Below are 24,630 nucleotides of genomic sequence, written 5' to 3' on the forward strand. Positions count from 1 at the left end.
TTTTTGGTATTTTTTTTAGGTCGTACACTTTGATTAAAATTTGTCCCGATGTAGATATATTCAGAGTATGAAGGGACAGTTTTTCCATTTTTCAAGATAGGACTCCTGTTATACTGGCCGATAACATCGAAGATTTACAGATGATCCTAAATAGAATAAATACAACTGGCAACCGGTTTGGACTGAAGATCAATAGAAAAAAAACTAAATTTATGGTGATCAGTAAAAAGAACATTCAACATATTGACCTGAATATTGAAGCCGAACGTATTGAAAGAGTACACCGATTTAAATACCTGGGATATACAGTAAATGATAAGTGGGACCCAGACGTAGAGATTAGGATCCGAATTGAAATAGCAAAATCCAAATTCATAAAAATGAGAAACCTCTTAAGCAACCGCAACCTAAGCGTTAACCTCCGATGGCGCGCCACGAAATGCTACTTACTCTCTACGCTACTTTACGGAGTAGAAAAGTGGACGTTAACAGCAGCAACTATAAAGAAGTTAGCGGCTCTAGAAATTTGGCTGTATCGACGCATACTGAGAATACCTTGGACAGACAGAGTGACCAACACAGAGGTATTGAGACGAATGGGTAAAGAGGTGGAATTGTTAACAACTGTTAAAAGGAGGAAAGCGTTATACCTGGGCCATATGTTCCGTAATGATAAATACAGTCTGCTACAGCTTATCGTGTAAGATGAGATTGAAGGTACAAGAGGTTTGGGCAGAAAGAAAAAATCCTGGCTGAGAAACTTGAGAGAATGGTTTTAAATACCAGAAGCTGCGAACATAATACATGCGGCACAAAACAGAGAAACCTATCGTTTGATGGTCGCCAACTGTCGGTAGAAGACGGCACATAAAGAAGACTCCTATTTCGTCAACCTACAAACATGTATTTTGTTTTTGTTGCATTTATGTTGATACCCCATTGTTCGTGGTTAATATCTGTCTTTTTGTTATGAATTCTAGCTCTCTAGAAATGTAAGAGGTGTAGGCTTGTATCGTCGTCTACTAATATCTCCATGCTAGGACAGGATCTTCTTTATCGTTTTAAACATTCATTTAAATATATTTTAAAAAGTGTTGAAGGGAGACAAATGTCCTATCTTTCATCACTCATCATCCAGCCTTCTGCATCTAAAGTTGATCATAGGCCTTCACCAAATTCTTCGAATTCTGTCGATCTTGGGCTTCGTGCAACCTATTTCCAGCAACCTTTTTGACGTCGTCTGTCCATCGTGTAGGTGGTCTAGTTCGGCTCCTTCTCTGTTCGTGGTATCCACACTGTAATTTTTTCGGTCCACCACCCGTCCTTCATTCTGGCTACATAGCCCGTCCAATTCCATTTCAGCCATGTTATTCGCTCTCGCTCTATGACATGTGTGTGACGCCTATCCTTCTTCTGATTTCCTCCCTTATAACCCTGTCTCTGAAAGTCAATCCAGGTTGTGACCGTTCCATTCATCTTTGGGCCACTCACAAATTTGGTTGCTGTGGCTAACGATAGTTAAGTCGTGGGGGTTAACGATAGTTTTTGGTAATACACCTGAACTATAAATTTGGTTCCAGAGGTATCACTAAAACATCAGTGTGCTGCTGATCTATAATTTTTATTAAATCGATAGGAAGCATGTCAGATCCAAGGTTTTTCCCGTTCTTCATTGTTTTTTAATTCGCTACTTTTTCTTCTCTTGCAATATCTGAACCTATTTTTTCTGAAGTCTATGTATTGTGCCTAGTGTTGTAGTTTCTCATCGGTTTGTGTTATAGTACACGTGAAGGCAAATAAAGGTAAAAAGATGAAAAGGAAAAGAAGACATCAATAATAAAGGAAAAATTTATTGAATTTATTGATATCTAAAAAAATCATTATAGAGAAGCACATCTCATGAAGTTTAAAGCTTGATCTGCGAGTTTGGATCCTCTTGGTAGATTACACTTTTTGGCAATGTCTTCCGCGTTGGTTTGATCAATTACAAAGACCTTTGCAATTTTCTCCGCTACCAACTTTCCTTCTGAATTAAATATACCGCTTTTTTGGAACAAACATACAATAAAGTCATTATCATTGGCTTCAATTTTTTCATATATATAGTTCTCTGGAGAAAACTTGGAGATGGGTTCATTCAGATTTTGTCTGCAGTTATTCACTATTTTTATGTCCCATTGTAGATTGTTTTGGTTACTACTCAGGTCAACCTAAAAACAAAAAATAAATAAAATAACAAACTGTGAAAGGAAATAGGAAATAAATACAAAAACATATTAACTAACATCGGATGATGTTACATAGAAGACGAAGAAATGTTGCTAGATATAGGTAGATGTTTAGTTAACGAATCTTTATTATTTGCTAATTTTGACATCATATCCATTTTTGACGTTGACATGTTCGCACAGCGTTCCCATGTTGTTAAGGGGATAGGCGCAAAATTTATTCTCTAATAATATTTACATGTATTTATTTTTTTTGGATCCTGAGAAAGCTAATAAATATTTTTGAAAAATTTAAACGCAGAATGAAAGACTATGTTATTACCGAGGGTAAGAAGTCTCTGAAAGCTTTTATAATGTTTACTTTAATAAGTTACAGGAGTGAAAATAAGAGATTATTTAGTGTGATTTTTAATTTCAAATGACTTATTCAAAAGAAACTTTTTGTTTATTCTAAGAGGCTTTCTACCCTCGGTAATAATATAGTCTTTTATTCTGCGTTTAAATTTCTCAAAAATATTTTTTAGTTTTTTTTTTAAATTCGAAAAAAAATTAACACCATATTCTTGATAAGATTTTCCAAATCGAACATTCGCTATCTTTGTCATACAATGCACTCAGTCGAACAGAATGTTGTGCCTAGACAGTCACAAACAAGGCTATATATTTGACACGGCTTCAAGAATGCTTTGAGTTAAAATAATAATTAATAATATTGATAGAGTATTTGATAAATAATTGATTTAAGACATGAAATTCATAAAAAGTTAAAAAAAAATACGAGATATGTCGCTGATTTGCGTCTCAAAGGTGGAATTATTGCATTCGTGGTAATTTCCCTTAAATAAGGCAGTCTGTTAGTGTTTGATTCAGAGTTGTGACTACACAAGAAATATTAAAAAAAAAAGAAAAAAGTATGAATCGTCCGGGATTTGAACCCGCAATCTCGCGATTTTTTTATCTCTGGTCCAATGCTCTACCAACAAGGCCATCAAGCCGCATGCTACTTACCTTTCAGATATACATAATTATACATCACGGTGACAAATGAAATATAAAAATAGATGTTTTATTATTTTACGCCCAAGGAAGACAAATCCAAAGACACAAAATTATAATAAAAAACCTTTTAAACCACCTTTTTCAAATTGCGCAAGTTGTATTATTAATATTAATGTTAATAAATGAAATATAAATATTTTGACGTTTCACAATTTGACAATTCACTTTTAACTGCAGTGCCTTAAAAATGTTAAAGCACTAGTGCCTTAAAGTAGCATTTTTAACGCTCCTATGGAGTCCTAAAAATTGCATTTTTAACACGTTTGTAGAAAAATATATTTAAAAACAATAATATATTCTTTCCACACCTTTTCTGGACTGATACATACATAAATTAAAACATTTTGAAGTATAACTTCAAAAATATAATATGAAAACTATTTAAAAAGGCAGTATAACTATTAACTAACCTTTGTTGTTTCTCTTCCCACAAATTTTAAAACACAACAACCATACATAACCAAACTGTCAACCGTCCAAACCACAGCTGCGCTACAGCTGCCATATTGGATAATTTTTGACATGTCATTTGAACATCCAATCAGAACAAAGTTATAATGCGCATGCGCCCGGATCGTAGGTTTTAACATATAAAAATTCACCCTCATATCGCGCATAAAGAAGTATAACTTCAAAAAATAACTTTATAATTTTTTCTCTTTTCTGGGTTATTAGTTTTTATTGTATAGTATATAAATTATTGTAATCACTGAATACATAACTCCCAATACGTCGGCCTCAAAATAAATATTACAAAACAAAAAAATCCAAACCCAGACGACCTCAGCTGTATAACTATAAAAGTGAGAAAAGCAAGTACCTTAACAAAAAGGAGAGGATTGCATGATCATTGAAATACTAAATTGATGAAAGAGAGAGAAGTTTCTAAAAAAGTAACAAAGGTGAATATAATAGAAATAACCAAATCATTAAAGGAACAATCAAAGAGGTCAAAGAAAAATGGGTAAATGTATATTTCAAGGAATTTAAAAGGTGAAGACATTTTTAAATATCATAAGGAGATCAAAGAGATGACACATACCTATAAAACACAAAACATCCGCAACACTTATTGACGAAAACAGCCTGTTGTTTTAAGTGTTGATAATACAGGGGTCAGTATACAAGTCAAGCAACAAATTTGCATTAAGAGAAAAAATGCAGCGTCAAAATGAATTTATTCAAATAAATTATAGACCGTTCTTTAACGGTAAAATATTGCAAAATCTCTAAATTTTAAAGAACCGCTTGGATTGACGTGAAATTTGGCATACAGATAGCTAACAAGTCAAAGAAAAAAAGCGATACTTTGCCGATATATGCTTTGGCTCTAAGGGTGGTTTTCATCCTCTCTTGGGGGTGAAAAAATATTCGTCCAAAGAAAGTCAGGAAATGGATAAACTGGCTAATTTTAAGTAACTTTTGTTCTATAGAGTTTTTCCACTAAGTCAATACTTTTCGAGTTATTTGGCAGTGAATATGTTCATTTTTTCAACAAAATAACCACGCTTTTATACGGTTTTTCGCAAATAACTCAAATAGTAGGTATTTTGTCGAAAAAAAATTCTTAGCAAAAATATATCGTGTAAAAAATTTTAAAAATGGTGTATATATCACGTCTCTACACCTAGTTGAAGCAGAGTTATAGCTAATGAAAAAGAGGTTCATATTCGTCAAATTCCAAATGGAATACTTTAACGTGAAATAACCAAAAATGAAGCACATTTCGGGGAAAACTCATTACAACATATTTAAAGTGTTAAAAAAAAAGTTTCATTTTTTTTATAAAAAAAAAATTATTAGCATCAAAACTAAACAAGTTACGCACGCTCAAAATATAATTAGTCCCTTTTGGTTTTGGTAAAAAAATCGAGAAAATCACCCCCTAATAGTATCTTAAATGAACTTAATCTTTACGACTTCACAAGTTTCTTGACTCGTGTATATATTGTTTATATGATCTGTAAGTTTCATCGGTTCAAAGTCCTTATTATTGAAAAGGCTGTATTTAAAAGGGGTTGAACGTGTCACTGATCACGAATGTATGCAAACTTTGAAACACCAAATCTTAATCAACTTTTGTCTAACAGAAAAACAAAAAAATACGTGATATTCAGAAAAGCAAATCTGACTTTTTTTTGTTTTTCGAGATTTCTGGTATCTCTAACAATTTTTAAAATATTTTGAAAAAAGCATATTTTTCAAAATTTTAGTTTGAAACCAAATTTTTTCAAAAATAAGCACTTTGAATCGATGAAACTTACAGATCATACAAACACAACGTAAGTAAAATAATTTGTGGAGCGGTAAAGATTAATTTCATTTAGGTTGCTAATTAGGGGGTGGTCTTCCAGATTTTTTTTTGCAAAAACAAAAGGGACCAACTTTATTTTGAGCGTAACTTGCTTAAGTTTAATGCTAGAAACTTTTTGTAAAAACAGAAATAAATTTTTTTTAAACACTTTAAAAAAGTTATAATGCGTTTTCCCCAAAAAGTGCTTAATTTTTTGGATATTTCACGTCGAAATATTCTATTTGAAATTTGGTGAATATAAATCTATTTTTTATTGGCTATAACTCTGGTTCTACGAGATAGATCCAGAGACCTAACACGTCCACCATTTTTTTTTATTTTTTATAAGCTATATTTTTGCTAAGAACATGTTTTCGACCAAATACTTACTTTTTGAGTTATTTGCGAAAAACCGTCTAAAAATGTGGTTATTTTGTTGAAAAATTAACATATCCATTCGCAAATAACTCGAAAAGTGTTGACTTGGCGAAAAAGCTCTATAGAACAAAAGTTACTTAAAATTAGTCAGTTTACCCATTTCCGGACTTATTTTAAACATATATTTTTTTACCCCCAAAAGGGGGTGAAAGTCAGCCACAAGGCAAAAGCCCACATCGGCACAATATCACTTTTTTTTCTTTGACATGTAAGCTATACGTATGCCAAATTTCATGTCAATCCGAGCGGTTCTTTAAAATTTAGAGCAAAAACCGTGAAAGAATGGACTATTACCAGTTGATGCACATGTTGATCAATGCATTTACGGCAACGTTTTGCAAAGGAGAGGCAGGTCCGGCGATGCATGTCAAGCTACCGCGAAGAAGACTACCAAATTCTTCTCCAACTGCAATTTTGGAGGTCGGGTGTTCGTTTTGCAAAAACGGGATCATTGAGAGAGCCTCAAAGGAATAAATCACAGTGTGCTAGGTCACATGACAGTGAAAATCACTCCGCGATTCTTCGTCTGCCTATCCATTCTCCAAAATGGACATTATAAGGCACGACATGACGCGTAGTGAGGCTAAGTTCCATCCTGCATGAAATAACGGATGTTCGCGAGTGTTGGATCGTTGTCAATTTTCCCACGTAAATCTTTGAGCATTTTAAGATAACTGGTCCATCACATGGACAATACCTTGGGCATTTTATGCGTAATGAGAAATACGACATACTTCAATTGATTACACAGGGGAAAATCCAGGGCAAAATAAGTGTAGGAAGGAGAAGAATGTCATGGTTGCCTAACTTGAGGGAATGGTACGGATGCATATGAACCGAACTATTCAGAGCAGCAGAATCTAAGATCAGAATTGCTGTGATGATTGCCAAAGGCCCATCACGTTATCCTCAAAAGATTTTTTGAGAGCGTTGTCTCCTTATGCCGACCCCCGTAGATGAACAGTCTGGTATCTATTTATTTAAACGTAATGCGTCTACTATATTAATAGACCAGTAAGGATCTGTTTTTAGGTGGATGTGAGAGGTGGCATTCAGATTTTTGCGGATAAAGTTAGGTGATAACTTCGTTAATAATAATTGATTTATGCTCCTTCTCAAATATGCCCGGAACATTAATAAAGAAAATAAAATATTTAAAAATTTCAAAAAATTTCGTTTTTTTTTCTACTTTTTTTTGATTATAACTTAAAAATTATTCATTTTAGAACAAAGTCGTATAAGAATAAAACAAAGATAATTCAATTTTCTATCAGATGCGATTGGTTAAAAATGTCTTAATTTATCACCCTTGCTTCAAAATAGCAATCAATAGAAAATAAGGGGGCAAAACAAGCCTGTCCTTATTCAATGATTTTCCATCACTTAGCTTACACTTGGAACCTTTCTAATTCGCTTAGAAAATTATTGTCATGTGCTAAAACCGTACACCAAATTTAATTAAACTTGACTTCCTATATTTTGCATAATAATTTTGCAATCCAAACTTATTTTTTTAAATTAAAATTTTTTAAAATATTGCACAACAAAAACTAGAACATACAAAGATTATTTGTCAATTTTTCTACATATAAAAAAGTACTCTCTATATAATGCACTTCACAGAATTGAAATCGGATTATTTAAGCAGCCTCAGCAATGTTTTAAAGTTATAAACAATTTTTTGGCTTATAAACAAATTAGTGCTGTGGCCAGGAGGGGGTGCTACGGGTTCCTTTATTTAGATGGACTTACCCAAGTTTTTTATGTATTTTGACCCGTAGAACACGAATTTTTTGGGTAGCAGTTGATCCGGATATCGATAAGATTGTTATGAACAAAGAACTTGAGGAATTACATAACATCGATTTTTCGCAAAATAAAATTTTGTTGGTATTTCTTGGGTAATTCTAAGCAAAAAATGTTCTTACAAGTTTTTTTGTAGGATGCATAGTTTTCGAGATAAACGCGGTGGAACTTTCAAAACTCGAGAAATTGCAATTTTTGAACGCGAATAACGTTTGATTAAAAAATAAAATAGCAATTCTGCTGACAGCATTTGAAAGTTTAAGTCAAATTATACTGGTTTTAATTATTTGTATTGCTAAAAATTAATTATTTTATCATTAAACAAAGCTATTTGTTTATAAGCCTAAAAATTGTTTATAAATTTAAAAACATTGCTGAGGTCCTTTAAATAATCCGATTTTAATTCGGCAAAGTGTATTAGATATGTAGAGCACCTCTTTATATGTAAAAAAAATTAGCCAACTTCTAAATGGTCCACTTCTTGTTCAGAAAAATTTTAAAAAATTTGAACTTTTTTAAAAACATTTAGATTGCAAATTTATTATGCAAAATTTATTAGGTCAATTTTAATGACATTTGGTACACAATTTAAGTACTTATGTTACAAAGAATTTCTTAAGCGAATTATTAAGGTTCTAAATGACGTCAAAGTGGTTAAAAATATTGAATAGCAACAGACTTATTTGGCCACCTTATTTTGTATTTATTTGCTATATTGCAGAAAAGGTAATACCTTAAGATATTTTTTACCAGTCGTATATCATACAAAATTTAATTATTTTTATTTTATTTCTCTACGACTTTGTTCCAAAACGAATCGTTTTAAAGTTATAAGCAAAGAAAGCAGAAAAAAACCGATGTTTTTCGAAATTTTTAAATATTTTAATTTTTTTATTAATGTTCCGGGCATATTTGAGAAGGAGCATAAGTCAATTATTATTACTGAAGGTGTCACCTAACTTTATCTGCAAAAATCCGAATGCCACCTCTCACATCCAAAAATAGACGTTTTTTCGCAGATCCTTACTGGTCTATAAATAATAAAATAAATTTACTAATATAAGAATCACAACTTACCGGTATAAAATCACTGCTTTCCTCTCCTTGTACGACCAAAAGCAAGACACAAAAACAAAACACTTGCTTAAACGGCATCTTAGTACACAAATGTGGAATAAAGGTTAAATGTCTTCCAATGTCACAGACCTCTTAAACCGGTTTTGATAAAATGAAATGATGTGGACGTAATAATAATCAAAATGTAATTAATTCATTTAAAAATCATTTTACAAATTATAAAACAATATACAGGATGAGTCATGAGGAACTAACCGTTAAAATGAGTTTGTTCTTATTGTTTAAGAATATACAGGGTGAGTAGTGACTTTTGATTTAAATTTCTATCCGTCGTAACTTTTGTACGCTACAAGTGTCCAAGTCTTTACTCCGTATAATAGCGTAGAAAATACATAGCACCTGACGATAGAGATTACTATTACCAAGTGGTAAATCGTGACTTCTGAAAAGAGACTTCATCATTATGAACGCTGATCTCGCTTTTCCTATGCGTTGTTTTATTTCACTTGAGTGGTCCCATTGGCTGTTTATATTGGTACCAAGGTCTGTGTTGCTATTTATCCTGTCCTTTGGTTGTAAAAGCCTTGTATATTATACTTCGCGCTTATAAAGCGATATAAGCTTCAAAAAAAGACACGATTTTTCGGTACATGTAAAAAATTGAACCTTTTATACTGTTTTAAATTAAGAAAGCTTTGGTTATTTATATACTTTATTTACTTATAAAAATATTTATTTTTAAATAGTTTATCTAATCGACTAATCTACAACATCATTTAAGCACTGGAAGTAAAACAAAGCTGCTTCTCCTCCTCCGCTGCTTGTTTTCAGTTTACACTTCGACAGAATTATCTTTACAGTACTTTCATCTATCTCAAGATTTTTAAAAGTTTCTTTAATTTTATCGTCTGCAAATTCTCCTGTCAAAGTTTGAATACCTGTCTTAATGTTGACGCACCAGGCAAATTCGCCAGCTTTCTTTGGATCAGATTCAGTTTTAGATCCTATTTCGGCCACAAAATCATCAGATACGTTTATTTCTTTTTGGCATTCGTGGATGTGTTTTCGTATGCTATTCAATATATCTTGTCTTGATGCCTAAAATAAAGAAATTTTGATAAAATATACGTAATTATGAATCTAATAAAGAACATAGAAGGAATAAAAACTAAAATTAAAGGCAATCTAGTTTCTTCGTTATAATAACATACAGTCCGTACAATATAGGTACCGTTGCACGTCATTATCTACGTCAGAGATCTACATTGATATTGTTGCCCAATTACAAAAAATTCTTGAATTCGTTTTAAATCAAATATATCACAAAATTATTGTGATACAATAGTTAAGTGAATTATACAACAAAATAAATTAATATTCAACGTAAATAAATAAAAACATTAGAAATAGAAAACTAGAATTAAGTTACAATTTTACGTTAAGAGGATCGGTACGTAGTTTCGGCTGCAATGCTATTCAAATGGGGATTCATTTTTTTTTATGGTTCAGGGTTCAGGGTTAAAAAACTAAGAGGAAATTTAGTGTGATTTAAATTTCAAATAGCTCATTCAAAATAAACTTTTTATTTATTCTAAGGGACTTTCGGCCCTCGGTATTAATTTATTCTTTCATTCTGCGTTTCAGAATTTTTCAAAAATATTTATTGGTTTTTTCAGGATTCGAAAAAAATGAACACAATGTCGGTGGTAATAGTTTACAAATCTATCTCTGTCTTACAACGCACTCAGTCGAATAGAATATTGTCAGCATATTGACAATTTTAAATATTTGACATGGCATTGGGAATATTTTGAGTTGTTGATTAAATACTATTGATATATAGTGTATTTGGTAAATATTTGATTTAAGACGTGAACTAAATAAAAAGTTATTTATTGTGTATTATTTGTGAAAGATCCAAGCAGAGAACACATAAGGATAATATATTCTGTGAGACAAGTATTTTGTTGTTAAAGATGTTCTAAATTGTAAGCGTACCATAGTAACAATATGTTATTAAAAAATAACTTTAACACTTTTCCTCTTTTCTCGATTGAGTATTAGTTTTTGTTGTACATATGAATTATTACAATCACTGAATACTTATTTAGTGAAAAAATTATCACATTTATTAACTGAATTAATAATTTGCAATTATACAAATAACAGTTATCCAAGAACATTCAAAATAAAAAGTTAATGATGACATTTTCAAGTAGAATGACATTCTAGTAATGTTTACATATCCATACCAGTGTAAATTTTACTACACGTAATTTGCCGTGTAAACACAGGAAAAGTAGGGATAGCCGTAAAATATTTGCGAATTATGTACCCATGGCCTTAAAGTAAATAATAATAATAATATAATAATAATAATAATAAATATAATAAAACAAATACTTATAGTAAAGAATAAAAACAAATCTGAAATGTAAACACCGCAACTGTCAAATAAATGTTACCAAGTTATGCCAAAATATCACCTTTTCTCGAACGCAGTTAGAGTGTAATCCGAACAAGGGTGCTTTATAAAAAATACGCTTTATATTTCACTTATTCAAATTAAATGAAACAAGTTAGGGTTTCTTTAAATTCACATTAATATAATATCTTCCAGTATTATTACTACGCCTCTCTACATAGTACAATATGTCTAGTGACATGATTCTAAAAAGGAACAGACCTAAGACTAAAATATTTCATGTTGGGATCATGTGATGTCACATACTATGACGCGGATAACGTTCAACGATATTGTACGGACTGTAACAGACCTGAGCACGCTAGCAGTGTCCTCTATTCGAAGCAACAAATAGTTAGAAGACTTCTCTTTGATAGCAAAATAGATTAACAGCCAATCAAAATAGGTGAACAGGCAATCAATAAGGTATTAAAAGGTACAATAATGGATGACATAGGTTCATAAAAGAAAACATACAAGAAAAGCAGCTCATATGGTAAGGACATGAACAACGAATGAATAACAGTAGACAGAAGACAGAAAAGAAGAAGACTGAAAATTAACATGGATGGAAGGACTAGGAAAATCACTGAGTTCCAAAGAACTTACAGAAAAACAGGGATGTAAATATGACCTACACGTCTTTTCAAATCCTGTTGAGAAATTAAATATAAATACGTACACGAAAGTAAATACAAATTAAGACTAAGATGGAGATAATGTAAAAAACTAACAACCAACAACCAAGAGATCATCATCTCATTGTTTGATTTGCTTGTCTAGAAAATGCTTTAGAAGAAATGCGTACAATGTGCTTCCCCGTTTAGGATTTTGTCCTCTTCAGGGTTTGAGGTGAATGTTTAGTGTTGGCAGCAAAAGCAAACAGTCCGAAAAACACACTGGGGCAAGCGCCGTGTCCTGGTGTTCTTGGATCCTGGGTTATGCCGGACGGTGGTGTCCAGAAGGCTAAGAAGTCAACAGAGAAGAAAGTTTGATGGATTGTTGTTGGTTCCATAGACATTTACGTGTACTGTCCGTGCTTTGCTCTCGACCAGTCTCCCTAGAAACCATTGTACAACGACAGGCGAACCTGCGTCCCTCGTCGGCGGTCAGGAGGTGGCTTTGAGCGCAGCGTGGACAGTGTGCGTTCGAGTGGAGAAAATAGTTGCGGCTATTTTCTTGGGACGAACAGGTATAATTGTGCAATGAAGTTGGGAAACCGCAAAAAACCAACTTCTCCCTGTTCGGGGTAGGGAAGAGGGAATGTTAGAGGTGGGTACGGTAGGCTAACGGGGTAGCCTCAAGGATGTTTTCGTACTCCACCGGGAGTTCGTCAATGCATGTTTGCATTAGAGCGGACGGTACATGAATCTTTTTGCGTTTGGGCTTTCGGTGGAGTACGTGGCCGGAAGATGAACAGGAACATTTGAGAGATTCTTGTGTGTCGGAAGGGGGGCCGTTGATTACTTTGATTGTGAAGTTCCTGTTCAGAGAGTTTATTCTCTCGGTGATTTTGGGGGTGTTCGAGATGTTATGGATTTCGTTTGAGGGATATCGCCAGTGCTCATAGTTACATCTACGCAAGACTCTACGCTCTGTCCTCAACAACCTTTCTTGTTTTTGTCTTGAGCAAAGAGAGTAGATACATGATTTGTACTCCATGACGGGTCGAATAAAGGTCTTGTAAGTGTGAATGAGAGTCTTCTTGTGTGTCTTGCCAATTTTTCCCGAGAGAGCGTTGAGAAGTCTGGCCCTGTTCCTTACCCTATCTAAAGTTGCCTTTAGATCTGCGTCCCAATTGAGAGTCCTGGTAAACAGTACTCCCAAATAGTTCACAGTCGGGCTAACAACAAGCCTTTCTCCCAACAGACTCAGAGGATGTTGGTCGTCATCATTGCAAATGATTCTATTTGACACAGAAGGGGCGCGAAACACAATTGTTGTTGTTTTGTTCGCGTTCAGCGTGACTCTCCACTTACAACACCATTCGCCGACGCCGTCCAACAGAGCCTGGGCTCTTCTGAAGAGGAGTCTTGGGTTGTATCGAGAGGTAGTTGAGAGCAGAGTCGTGTCGTCTGCATAGAGAAACAGCCGAGTACCTGGGATATTTTGGTTAGTGATGTCGCTGTTGTAGATGATGTACAACAGCGGCGCTAGGACTGAACCCTGGGGAACTCCAGCTTGTGGAGTGAAGGGGGTGGACTTTTGATCGCCATCCAAGAGATAAGAGCCGGTACTAACCACCATCAAATCTCGAAAGTTGTAATACTTTATGATTAATTATTTATATGGGAAATAAGCCACAATTAAAATGAAAAAATATCAAATTCTGATTTTGATCGAATTATTTTTAGTTTACACATAATTTATGAAAATTCATATCAGAAACAAAGAAATACACATTTAAATAAATTTAATAAACTTTTAGAACAAAATAGTCTACATACTTTTGTTAACCTAAATAGAAATAATGACATATTAGCGACAGTTGTCAATCTATCAAATAGACATTTAAATGCAACGGAAAATTTGGTATTGTCAAAAGGTTTAAACTATGCTGTTACTCATCCATCTATTCAAAAATTAGACATAATCAGCTCAGTGGAGAAAATATCCCAGTGTCTACCAACTCACGAAAAAGAACAATATAGGGTACTATGTAAACTTGAATTGGAAAAGTCTAATCAAACTGAACAGAACATCAGCAAAGAGGAAATGAAAGCTTTAAAAACTTTAAGAAATGATGACTCCATAACAATCCTACCAGCGGATAAAGGCAATGCAACTGTAATAATGAATAAAATACAATATGAGGACAAAATTACAGATCTAATTACAAATGGACCTTATACCAAATTAACGAAGGATCCAACGAAAACACTGGAAAACAAAATCTACAGAACTTTATTCTTCTTCTTCTTTCTCGAAACTCCTTATGCCCATCAGGGGCGTCGGAGGTTTTATTCATCTTCTATCCATCTCTTCCATTTCTTGCGGTCCTTTGCTAACTCTTTCATTTGTTGATGTGTTTTTCCTTTTTCCTGTCCAATTTCTATAATCTGATCGATCCATCTCTTCCTTGGCCTCCCTTTCCTTCTTTTACCATATCTTTTCGATTCCATCACCTGCTTTGGTAGTCTTCCCTGGCCCATTCTGTTAATGTGTCCATACCATTTTAATTTTCTTTTTTGTATCTTGGTTATTATCGATTCCTGTTTCAGTCTTTGTCTAATATCTTTATTAATGAACTTTATTCAAATTTAAAAATGATCTAACATACTATCAAAGAAAATTAATGACACCTGATTAAAGTAAGTCACCACATTTTTATGGAGTGCCGAAAATTCATAAAGCGAACATACCACTTAGACCCATTTGTAGTACCATCAGTTCTCCTTGTAGTGAACTATCAAAATTTTTATTAAACATTATAAAACCATTTGCTAATAATGATGACACATTTATAAAAAATACAAAACATTTTTTAAACAAATTATCAACTATTGAGTTTAATCCAAATAATACTTTAGTAAGTTTTGACATAAACAGTTTATTTACAAATGTGCCATTAGATAAAACTTTAAACATAATCAAAACGAAATTAGAGAATGATGATACATTGACAAATAGGACAAAACTAAATGCATTAGCTATAATGGAGTTATTGACATTATGTACTAATAATACCTATTTTCAACTAAATAATGAATTTTATAAACAAAATTTTGGTCTAGCAATGGGCTCCTCTTTATCTCCATTATTGACTAATATATTTATGGAGGATTTCGAAACTAATATCATTTCTAAACAAAATTTAAAACCCACTGTATGGTGGAGATATGTAGATGATGTGTTTTCAATATGGCCTCATAGATCAGAATTGTTGGATACATTCCTGAATATTATAAACGATCAAGAAGAGACAATAAAATTTACAATGAAAAGGAATATAATAACACCCTGCCTTTCCTCGATGTTTTAGTCTCAAAGAAGGATACTGGATATGAGACTCAAGTGTATAGAAAACCAACACATACCAACAGATATCTCAATTACAAATCAAATCACAACATCAACGTTAAAAAGGGAATCATAAAATCCTTATATGATAGAGCCAAAACAACTTGTTCTAACGAAAATTCATTTTTAGAAGAAAAACAATTCTTAACATCTGTTTTATTAAAAAATGATTATCCTTTATCGTTTATAAATAAGGAATTGTCAAGATTGGATCGAATGGAACAGAACAACATAGAACGGGATCCTACAACATTCACAAGAAATAATACGAGGAAAATATCAATACCATACATAAAAGGACTATCCGATAAACTTAAAACAATAGGAAATAAATTCAACATTTCAACAACATTCAAAACAAACAACACATTGAGATATATTCTATCTAAGACTAAACCTAACAATGAACCAGAAAGGACAAAGAATTGTATTTATAAAATACCTTGTGAATGCGAACAGTTTTATATAGGTGAAACATCAAGACCATTAAACGTTAGAATAAGTGAACATCAATCTTCTATTAAAAATAGAGAGTTTGATAGATCTCAAATATGTCAACACGCATGGGATAATGAACATAGAGTTCAGTGGAGAGATTCAAGTATAGTCCTAAAAGAAACAGATAGTAAAAAGAGAAAAATCAAAGAAGCGGCTCTAATTATGCTAAACGAAACCAATTGTGTTGCAAATTCCTCGGTGGAATGCAGTAGGATGTGGATACACATACTGAAAGAGGAAGTCAATAGAAAGAAAATACCACAATTAGTAAGTCAATAGTCGAGTTAGTACATATTTTATATTTTAGTATTACTTATATATCCATATATTATTGATATTATTTATAATTTAAACAAAATTATAGTAAAGTCAGAATTTGGTATTAATTTTGAGAGTAATTTAAATGTAAGACCAAATACTTACGATGTCGGGATAGTATCACGAGGTTTTTTTCCTGGTTTTCCCTCGTGATTTACTATGAGATCTCTAACACTAGAATTTTAATGTCACCGTTGCATGTGGTTGTCTTTTTAAAGACAGATCACATGCTATGATTTTTTTTTGTGACGGATATTCTTGAGTTGGGGTTGATTTCATATAATCGAATGAACTATCTTTCAGTAAAGTCGTCCCAGGAACGCAACTCATAAATATTGGCAATATCATTTTAAAGTCTTCTACTTTAAAATGTATCATATGTATCTGAATTGCCGATATAAATGAGTCAAATTAAATAAATTATTAGAAGAATTTTTTTACTAAGCAACAACATTTTTGTTTCTATTAGTAGTATTTTGTATTTTGACAACGGCACCCGATTTGGGCGTCGAAACGTTAATAAAATTATTTTTTTCATTTTAATTGTGGCTTATTTCCCATATAAATAATTAATCATAAAAATGCCACAAGGAAATAGCTTCAGAACAACATTGGAATACTTTGGACACATTATGCGAAATGAATCCAGATATGCCCTCCTACAAGCCATCCTACAAGGAAAAATATTTGGAAAGCCAGGTCCAGGAAGAAGAAGAGTATCCTGGTTAAAAAACCTCAGAAGCTGGTTCAACACAACATCTGTGCAGCTGTTACTGCTGCAGATAAAACGTTGCTGCAGTTAAAATAAAGATTGTCATGATGATCGCCAACATTCGTCACGGATAGGCAAATCAAGAAGAAGAGTGTAATAAAACTTGATATATATAATATGTTAATAACTTACCAGTGCAATTGTTACAAATCCAACAAATAAAAAAAGTATCCTAATATTGATATTCCACATATTGTTTGCACTGTTGAAAACTAACTCTTCTTTATAATATTTTTTTCTGGTATAATAATATGTATTCTCAATAGTTTATTTGCAATAATTTTATAAATGTTATTGTAGATTATATTTAAAACATCTGAAGTTACATATAAAAGGCGACCAAACAGAATACTGATAAAGAACTGATAATTATTATTATTCATCCGGTTTGGTTTACTTGCGGTACACAAATAAAACAAAACATTTCATCACGTTTCGTCTTATTGAAATGTACGGGTGGTATGACAAAAGTTAAAGAATTTTTAAAACGGTTATATGAGTAGTGGTGTAAAATATAACACGAATCAATATAATTTTAAATGGCTAACACTAATAATATTTGATTTGCAAGTTTGCCAATTTAGTATGATATAATTGATCCAAATAATGGCATAACCCAGACATCCAAAGTGAAAGTTATCCTCCAACACCAAATTGTTCTATATGGTCCACATATACTCCGGTCAACTTACGCATCCGAGGCTACAAAAATTACCATCAAGCTGAAAATTGGCAGGATTGTTAAAAATACCATCATAAATGAAATCTAAAAAGTCCTCATAAATCCGACCCCTGCTAAAATTTTACGCGGGGTCAAAGGTCACCAAATATGGTTTTTAGCGATTTTCAGCGAAACTGTAAGTTTTATGGTAAAACTTACAGTTAAGTTTTATGGTAAGACCTTAACAATTATGGCTTTGGCTAGTTTAGTTTTAAGGTCATTAATCGACCTAACACCAAGAGTTGTAGTATAAGTATTAGTTTGAAGAAAGATTTACAAGAAAAAAACCTGTTTTCAAAAGAATATAAATTGATCAAAATTATTCTTGTCAAAAAATATGCCTTTTCGCCAGATTTTTCTTCACCTCGCTGTAACTTAAAATAAAAATAATATAAATAAAAATAGATTTTTTTCTATATTAACATGTGTAATTTTTTTTCGTCCCTCGTATAATAAATATATCTGCGCTGTTTCCATTTCATTCACTTGTTAATATTAGCAAGTAACCATTTAACACTTACGGGAAATTACGTACCATACATATTATTTTTATCAATGAGAATTGAAATCAGTCACTTTTCTAGTGAAAATATTATCATTACTCTAATTCATTAGGCGTGGATGGAAACCACAACTTACAAAAAAAGATGAATTTTTGATGAAATATAAGAAAAATATATATTATTTTATTGGTACAATTATTGGTTAATGGTAAACTTGGTATGAAATTATATTAAAATTTAACATTGTTATATTGTTCCACGCATCTAGTTTAGTAGATTTTAAAACAGAAAAACATTAGTTTTATACCCAAAAAAAAAACCAAATCATAAAATATTTCTGGATGTTTTATTGTTTCCAAATTAATTTAAACTTGGTGAAAATGTGTAAGAAGCCGGTATTATTATTTTCAACGATAGAATAATGAAATAAGAAGACATTTTTTATGTGTTTTACAAGATAGGGAGAAAACTGTTGGGAAATCACTAGCTGAATTTTGTACTTGAAAAATTTTTTAACTTTCAAACTTAACCCATTAATTCGTTTAAAATTTACCAGATCGGAATACCAGCCAAATGGAGGAAGATAAATTTACCATAATAGCTAGATATGGGAGAGATCGATTTTGAGATCAACGGTTGTTCTTCTCTTTGATTTGAGGAGAAATTTCGATCATTTTGTTAGTGGAACGATTTAACCAGTCCTTGACATTGTTTTCCCATTTTTTCAGAACTTCTTGGTAATTTAAGATTGATGTGACTTTATATCTACAAAAAGGTGGTCTAGGTATTTCTTTCCGTATTTTGTATATTAATTTAGGTAGTAGAAACAAACTAATCAGTATCTAATACCACAAAAATACTAATTTTTGACTGTATAACACTAGATGTCCTCTTGATACTATTAAATAAAAAACAAGATAGACAAATCCCTGAAATTCACGTATTTCAAATTTTGCAAATCTAACAAAAGTAAACACATCTCGTCGTTTTGTCCGTTAAGCACTGGATTACAAAATAACTAGACAAACTTTCGAGTGTTCCTGAGATCCATCCGACCAAAATTGCAAGTAGTAACAGATGATGAATAGGCCAGTCTTAACTACAAATAGGTAATAGTTTAAAATTCTAACTAGTTTTCTAGTTTTGCCAGATCCTGTTGCATGTTATCAATTAAAATATGATAGATTTAATAGATAGGTGTTTGACCAGTGCATACATATTCCCAATTCTCACATACGCTTGCCAAACATGGACCTTGACCACAGAAAACATAGATAAGATATTGAAGACATGAAGAGCTATGGAGATCAATGTTAGAATTAAAATTAAAATACAAAAATCAAAACAACTGAATAAGAAATAAAACAAAAGTCAAAGACGCAGGACAACATCCTGAAATTTCGCAGGTCATAACGTCAGACAAACGGCCAATAGGTGGAATACCACGATAAGGGAGACCATGGACAGGAAAGAGAGTAAGAGGATGACCCCAGATGAGATGGAGAGATGACATTTGAAAGATAGGAGGAACATACTGGAAGCAGAAAGCACAAAACAAGCCCATGGAGTCTATATGTTCAAAATTGGACGAAGTTAAGGGCAAACGAAGATACATTTACGCTAAATATGAAAATTTATAAACGAAGTACCTAACTCAAAAAATTCTCAATTATAGTTGTCAGTTACTCACGGCTCAATAAAATTGTAGATTATTATAGATATCAAAGGGGTCTTTGGATCTCGTAGAATTTTTTACACATGAGCCTGTTCGCATATAGGCCTAAAACACCTTTACGATGTTTTATGCCTATTCTGCATCCATATTTTAGTACCAAATATCGAGACTAAGAAAGTAAATTATCCATATCAGCTACGTTTGTTACCTGATCAGGTGACTTTTTCGGGTATTTAAGTTATTGGCTAACAATTGCACTGCAATTGTAGAACATCTCTTCAACTCAAATTTACTAGCCAAACTAATTTGCTGCTAAGTTTTTCGCAAGAACATTCAGCAGTAGAAAAATAGAAATAAAAGTAAAGACATATAAAAATATAAAAGTTAAATTTTAGATTTCAAATTACTAGGCCTCAAACTTTGATTAGAGTATAGTTTGTTACGTTATTTAATATTTCGTACTTTTACCCTGGTTGCTTCAGTTTTTGCTACTTTTGTCTTTTTGCGACCTTATAGATTTTGCGACCTTATAGCCTACCTATATAGAAAAGAGCTGTTGCCACCTATTACCTATTTTACCTATTTTCATGACATTCCTTGTAATATAGTTCTTCCGTTTCCTTTTCTCTTGGACTTCATTAGACCACCACCAGGTTTTTATATTCAATCTTCTTTTTTCGGTCTAAGTAAGGTATGTCTAAGTAATTTAATTGCTTATAAATAACAGAACCAATAATATAACAAGTGACGCAGTTCTAGGCATCACACTGTCTAGCTAGCTAGAGAGAAATAAAGAAAGAAAGAGAGGAACTGCAGAGTTGAAATCCCTTAGAAACATTGATGGTATAACACTATGGGACAGAGCTAGAAGTACATCAATATACGACGGAAATGCAAAGTGACGAAGGTTAACGACTGAGTAAAAAGAGAAGAGTACACTGAACCTTTAGTATAAAACGAACGACAACAAATGGACTCGTAAAGATGACTAGAGATGGTTCCCCAATGGGAAGACGATGTCTTCCTATGTCTACACAAAAAAGAAGCAGAAGAAAAAAAAATAACGACACCAATCCTATCATCGTCATCATCAATCAGGCAATCGCGTTTACTGTTAAACATAGGCTTTCTTCAGATATTTCCAGTGTTCTCTACACACAAGCCTAACCGCTTGTAGTCAGTTTTCCGCTACTCTTTTTAAGTCATCGGTCCATCTAGTCGGTGGTCTTCCTCGACTTCTCTTATAGCTTCTGGGCCTCCATTCCACGATTCGTTATGTCTACCATCCATCTTGGGTCCTAGCTAAGTGACCTGCCCAGTTACACTTAGGCGTCGTGATTCTTTAGATCATGTTTTGAATTCCTGATTTTTTCCTGATTTATTGGTTTGTTATGTGGTCTCGAAGGATCACGTCCAACATTCCATGTTCCATAGTTCATTGTGTAACTCTGAGTTTCGCTTGATACACACGGGAGTTGATTTTTTTAGAAAATGGCTTAGTTTTCCAAATGCTGCCCATATAAAGCATCTTCGCCTCTCTATTTCCTAATATGTTTATTATTGCTCTGCTTATTTTGATCTCGTGTCCCAGATATATTTGAGTGACACTGTCCTCTTAGCCGAAAATATTGAAGATCTTCAGAGACTAGTTAACAGAATAGCGACATATAGCGCTAAGAATACGGTCTAACAATGAACATCAAGACTATATGCATATCTTGGAACAATGATCAACTCTACAAATGATTACTCCCAGGAGATTAAAATTAGAATAGAAAAGGTTAGAGCGAATTTTAACAAAATGAGAAAAGTGCTCTGCACAAGAGATCTAAGGTTAGAGCTAAGAGTAAGGTTGGCTAGGTGCTACGTTTTCTCGACTCTGTTTTACAGAATGGAAGCTTAGACCTTGAATTCGGTGTCAATGAAAAAACTGGAATCATTCGAGATGTGGGTATATAGAAGAATTCTAAAAATACCATGGACAGAACACGTTACAAACAATGAGGTTCTTAGAAAGATGAATAAAGAAATGGAAGTCTTAAATACAATCAAAACCTGAAAATTGGAACGTCCCGGACATATTACACGTGGAGAGAGATACAACTCAAAACTCATTATGCAGGGAAAGATTCAAGGGAAAAGAAGCATAGAGAGACGCAGAATATCGTGGCTGCGCAACCTGAGAGAATGGTACGGATGTATATCAAACAAAATTTTCAGAGCAGCCGTCTCCAAACTCCGAATAGCTATGATGATTGCCGACCTCTGACGCGGAGATGGCACTTGAAGAAGAAGAATGTATATTACTGAATAGTGCAACAGATCTGTGTGGCTCAAAGGGCGATGTATCGTGCTATGTTAAGCGTTTCACTGCGAGACAAGGTCCCAAGCGCCAGATACTGTTGGGCTGATGCTGTAAAGAGAATAGCAACACTGAAGTGAAATTGGGTAGGTCGCGTGGCTCGAATTACAGACAGCTGACAGCAGAGATGACACTAGCCGAAGCAGAGGTTAAGTTTGTTGGCGTAGATCAGGTGGATGACGATTTAAAACGTTGCAATAGGAATTGGATGTAAAAGGCACAAGATCAAAACAGATGCAAAATTATAAGGCAGATCTATGTCCAGCAGTGGATAAGCCAACATTAAATGATAAACATGTACAAATGTAAGAACGTAAATGAAAAAGGGAGAGAGATGGATTGGTCAAAATAAACTTTCATGCTTGCGTAATATTAAACAATGGTGTGGTTCCACGGCAGAAGAATTATTTCGCGCAGTAGGCGATAGAGAAAGGTTTCAGCAACTGAAAAACATGATGACGATCAATGTCTGAATACGGACACGACATTTGAAGAAGAAGAAATAGAAAAATGATATCTTTTATTTACAAAAAATCAAGAAAGGAATTATTATTCGGATTGGGAAGAAATTAATCACCAATTTTATTTACTAAGAATTTATTTAAAAAAAATAAAAAAATATGAAAAAAAAGCTTTATTTAGTTACGAGTAACTAAAATTAAAATTATTATAAAAAATAAACTAAAAAGCTAAAAATAAAAAAAATTCAAACTCGAAGGATTATTTGAAAAAAAAACTGTTTGGCAGAATAAATATACAAAACTCTCACACATTCGTTAAAAAATTGAAAAACTCTAACACATTCGTTAAAGAAAAGCGTGGGGCGAAAACCGTTTATCCTATGAAGACGCGCCCCACGCTTTTCTTTAACGAATGGTTAGATTTTTTTTTCAATTTTTTAACTAATGTGTGAGATTTTTGTATATTTAATCTGTCTAACAGTTTTTTTCGGATAATCCTTAAAGTTTGAATTTTTTTATTTCTTGCTTTTTAATTGATTTTTTTATAATATTTTTAATTTTAGTCACTCGTAACTAAAAAAAAGCGTTTCTTAAAAATTTGTTTTTATATTTTTTTATTTTTTACATTTTAGTCTTACATCTTTAATACAACAGCCAAGAAATACAATATGATAATATCAGCAGAAAAAAACAAATGTATGACAACATCTAAATACCCACTACGATGTAAAATCGAAATTGATGGGAAAATAATAAAGCAGGAAGCAAGGTTTAGATATCTGGGAATTGATATAACCAGTTACGGAGATGTTGAAGAGGAAGTACGACAACAAAGCTTAAAAGCAAGTAAAGCGGCGGGATCTCTTAATGACACAATCTGGAAGAACAAACACTTAAGACAAGACACAAAAGCAAGAATCTATAAAGCAGCAATTAGACCTATATTAACATACACGGCGGAGACAAGGCCTGACACATCAAAAACGAGACGACTACTAGAAACAACAGAGATGAAAATACTCCGACGAATATCAGGGAAAAGTCTGTTGGATAGGGAGAGGAGCGAAAACATAAGAAGATCATGCAATATAGAAGACATACATGGATGGGTGACAAAACGGAAACAGGAGTGGAACGAACACATTAGTAGAATGGCAGAGGATAGGATAGTACGAATAGCACGAGATAAGTCACCAAATGGACGAAGAAGTATTGGCAGACCAAGAAAAAGGTGGTGCGATAACCTAAACAATTTAGGAGGATAATATTGAAGAAGAAACAGGCTTTAAAGCCTACATACAAGAAGGAAGAAGAAGAAGAAGATTTTAGTCTTACACTTTTCAAATAATAAAATATCTCGTCATGTTTATTAAAGTATAAAATAGGTATGTATAAAACATAATATGATGTACAAACATGAAAAGTAGTCGAAATCGGCAAAAAATTTGAAACTTTATTGTTTATTTTTAAAACATAACGTAAACAATTAACGTAAAAAGTGAAATTATGTATAGTTCATATAATTAGCAAAAACCAGTAAAAATTTCAAATTTCTTGATTGTAAAAAACAAGAGAATTTAAGCAATTTCCCTTAAAATCGTTTTTTTATTTAAACAATTATTATTAAAAAACATAAAAAAAATTTATTGACTATTCGTGTATTGTTCCCGAGAATGCATATGTCTGCAAATTTTCAATCATTTGCATTAAAAAAAAAGGAAGTCAAATTAACGTCTAAAGATTTGACCCGAACGATTGAACTAAAGAAAAGCGTTTAAAAATGAATAAAATCCTTTGTCAAAGGTATACAGAGTGTTTCATTAATAATTGTCCATATAGTAACTGGAGAAACCCTAGCACAAAATACGAAGATTTAACCTAAAACACTTAAATAAAATGTGGTTCCTTACTGAGTTAGAGGGTGTTTTATATAAA

General features: G+C 32.7%; 2 protein-coding genes across 2 annotated transcripts; both read right to left on the bottom strand.

Annotated features, from left to right (window-relative positions):
• Positions 1–1,834: 1,834 nt before the first annotated feature.
• LOC114348138 (uncharacterized) lies at positions 1,835–9,077 on the bottom strand. The gene is made up of 2 exons (XM_028298767.2): positions 8,902–9,077; positions 1,835–2,210 (listed from the first exon to the last, which is right to left on the bottom strand). The coding sequence occupies exons 1-2, from the start codon at positions 8,977–8,979 to the stop codon at positions 1,881–1,883; spliced, it is 408 nt and encodes a 135-aa protein (XP_028154568.1). The 5' UTR covers positions 8,980–9,077; the 3' UTR covers positions 1,835–1,880.
• A 518-nt stretch (positions 9,078–9,595) lies between these two features.
• On the bottom strand, positions 9,596–17,370 carry LOC114348149 (uncharacterized). Its single transcript, XM_028298776.1, has 2 exons — positions 17,106–17,370; positions 9,596–9,999 (listed from the first exon to the last, which is right to left on the bottom strand). The coding sequence occupies exons 1-2, from the start codon at positions 17,163–17,165 to the stop codon at positions 9,661–9,663; spliced, it is 399 nt and encodes a 132-aa protein (XP_028154577.1). The 5' UTR covers positions 17,166–17,370; the 3' UTR covers positions 9,596–9,660.
• Between the last annotated feature and the right edge of the window lie 7,260 nt (positions 17,371–24,630).

The sequence above is a fragment of the Diabrotica virgifera genome, chromosome 7, assembly GCF_917563875.1.
Source record: "Diabrotica virgifera virgifera chromosome 7, PGI_DIABVI_V3a".
NCBI classification, from domain to species: Eukaryota; Metazoa; Arthropoda; class Insecta; order Coleoptera; family Chrysomelidae; genus Diabrotica; species Diabrotica virgifera.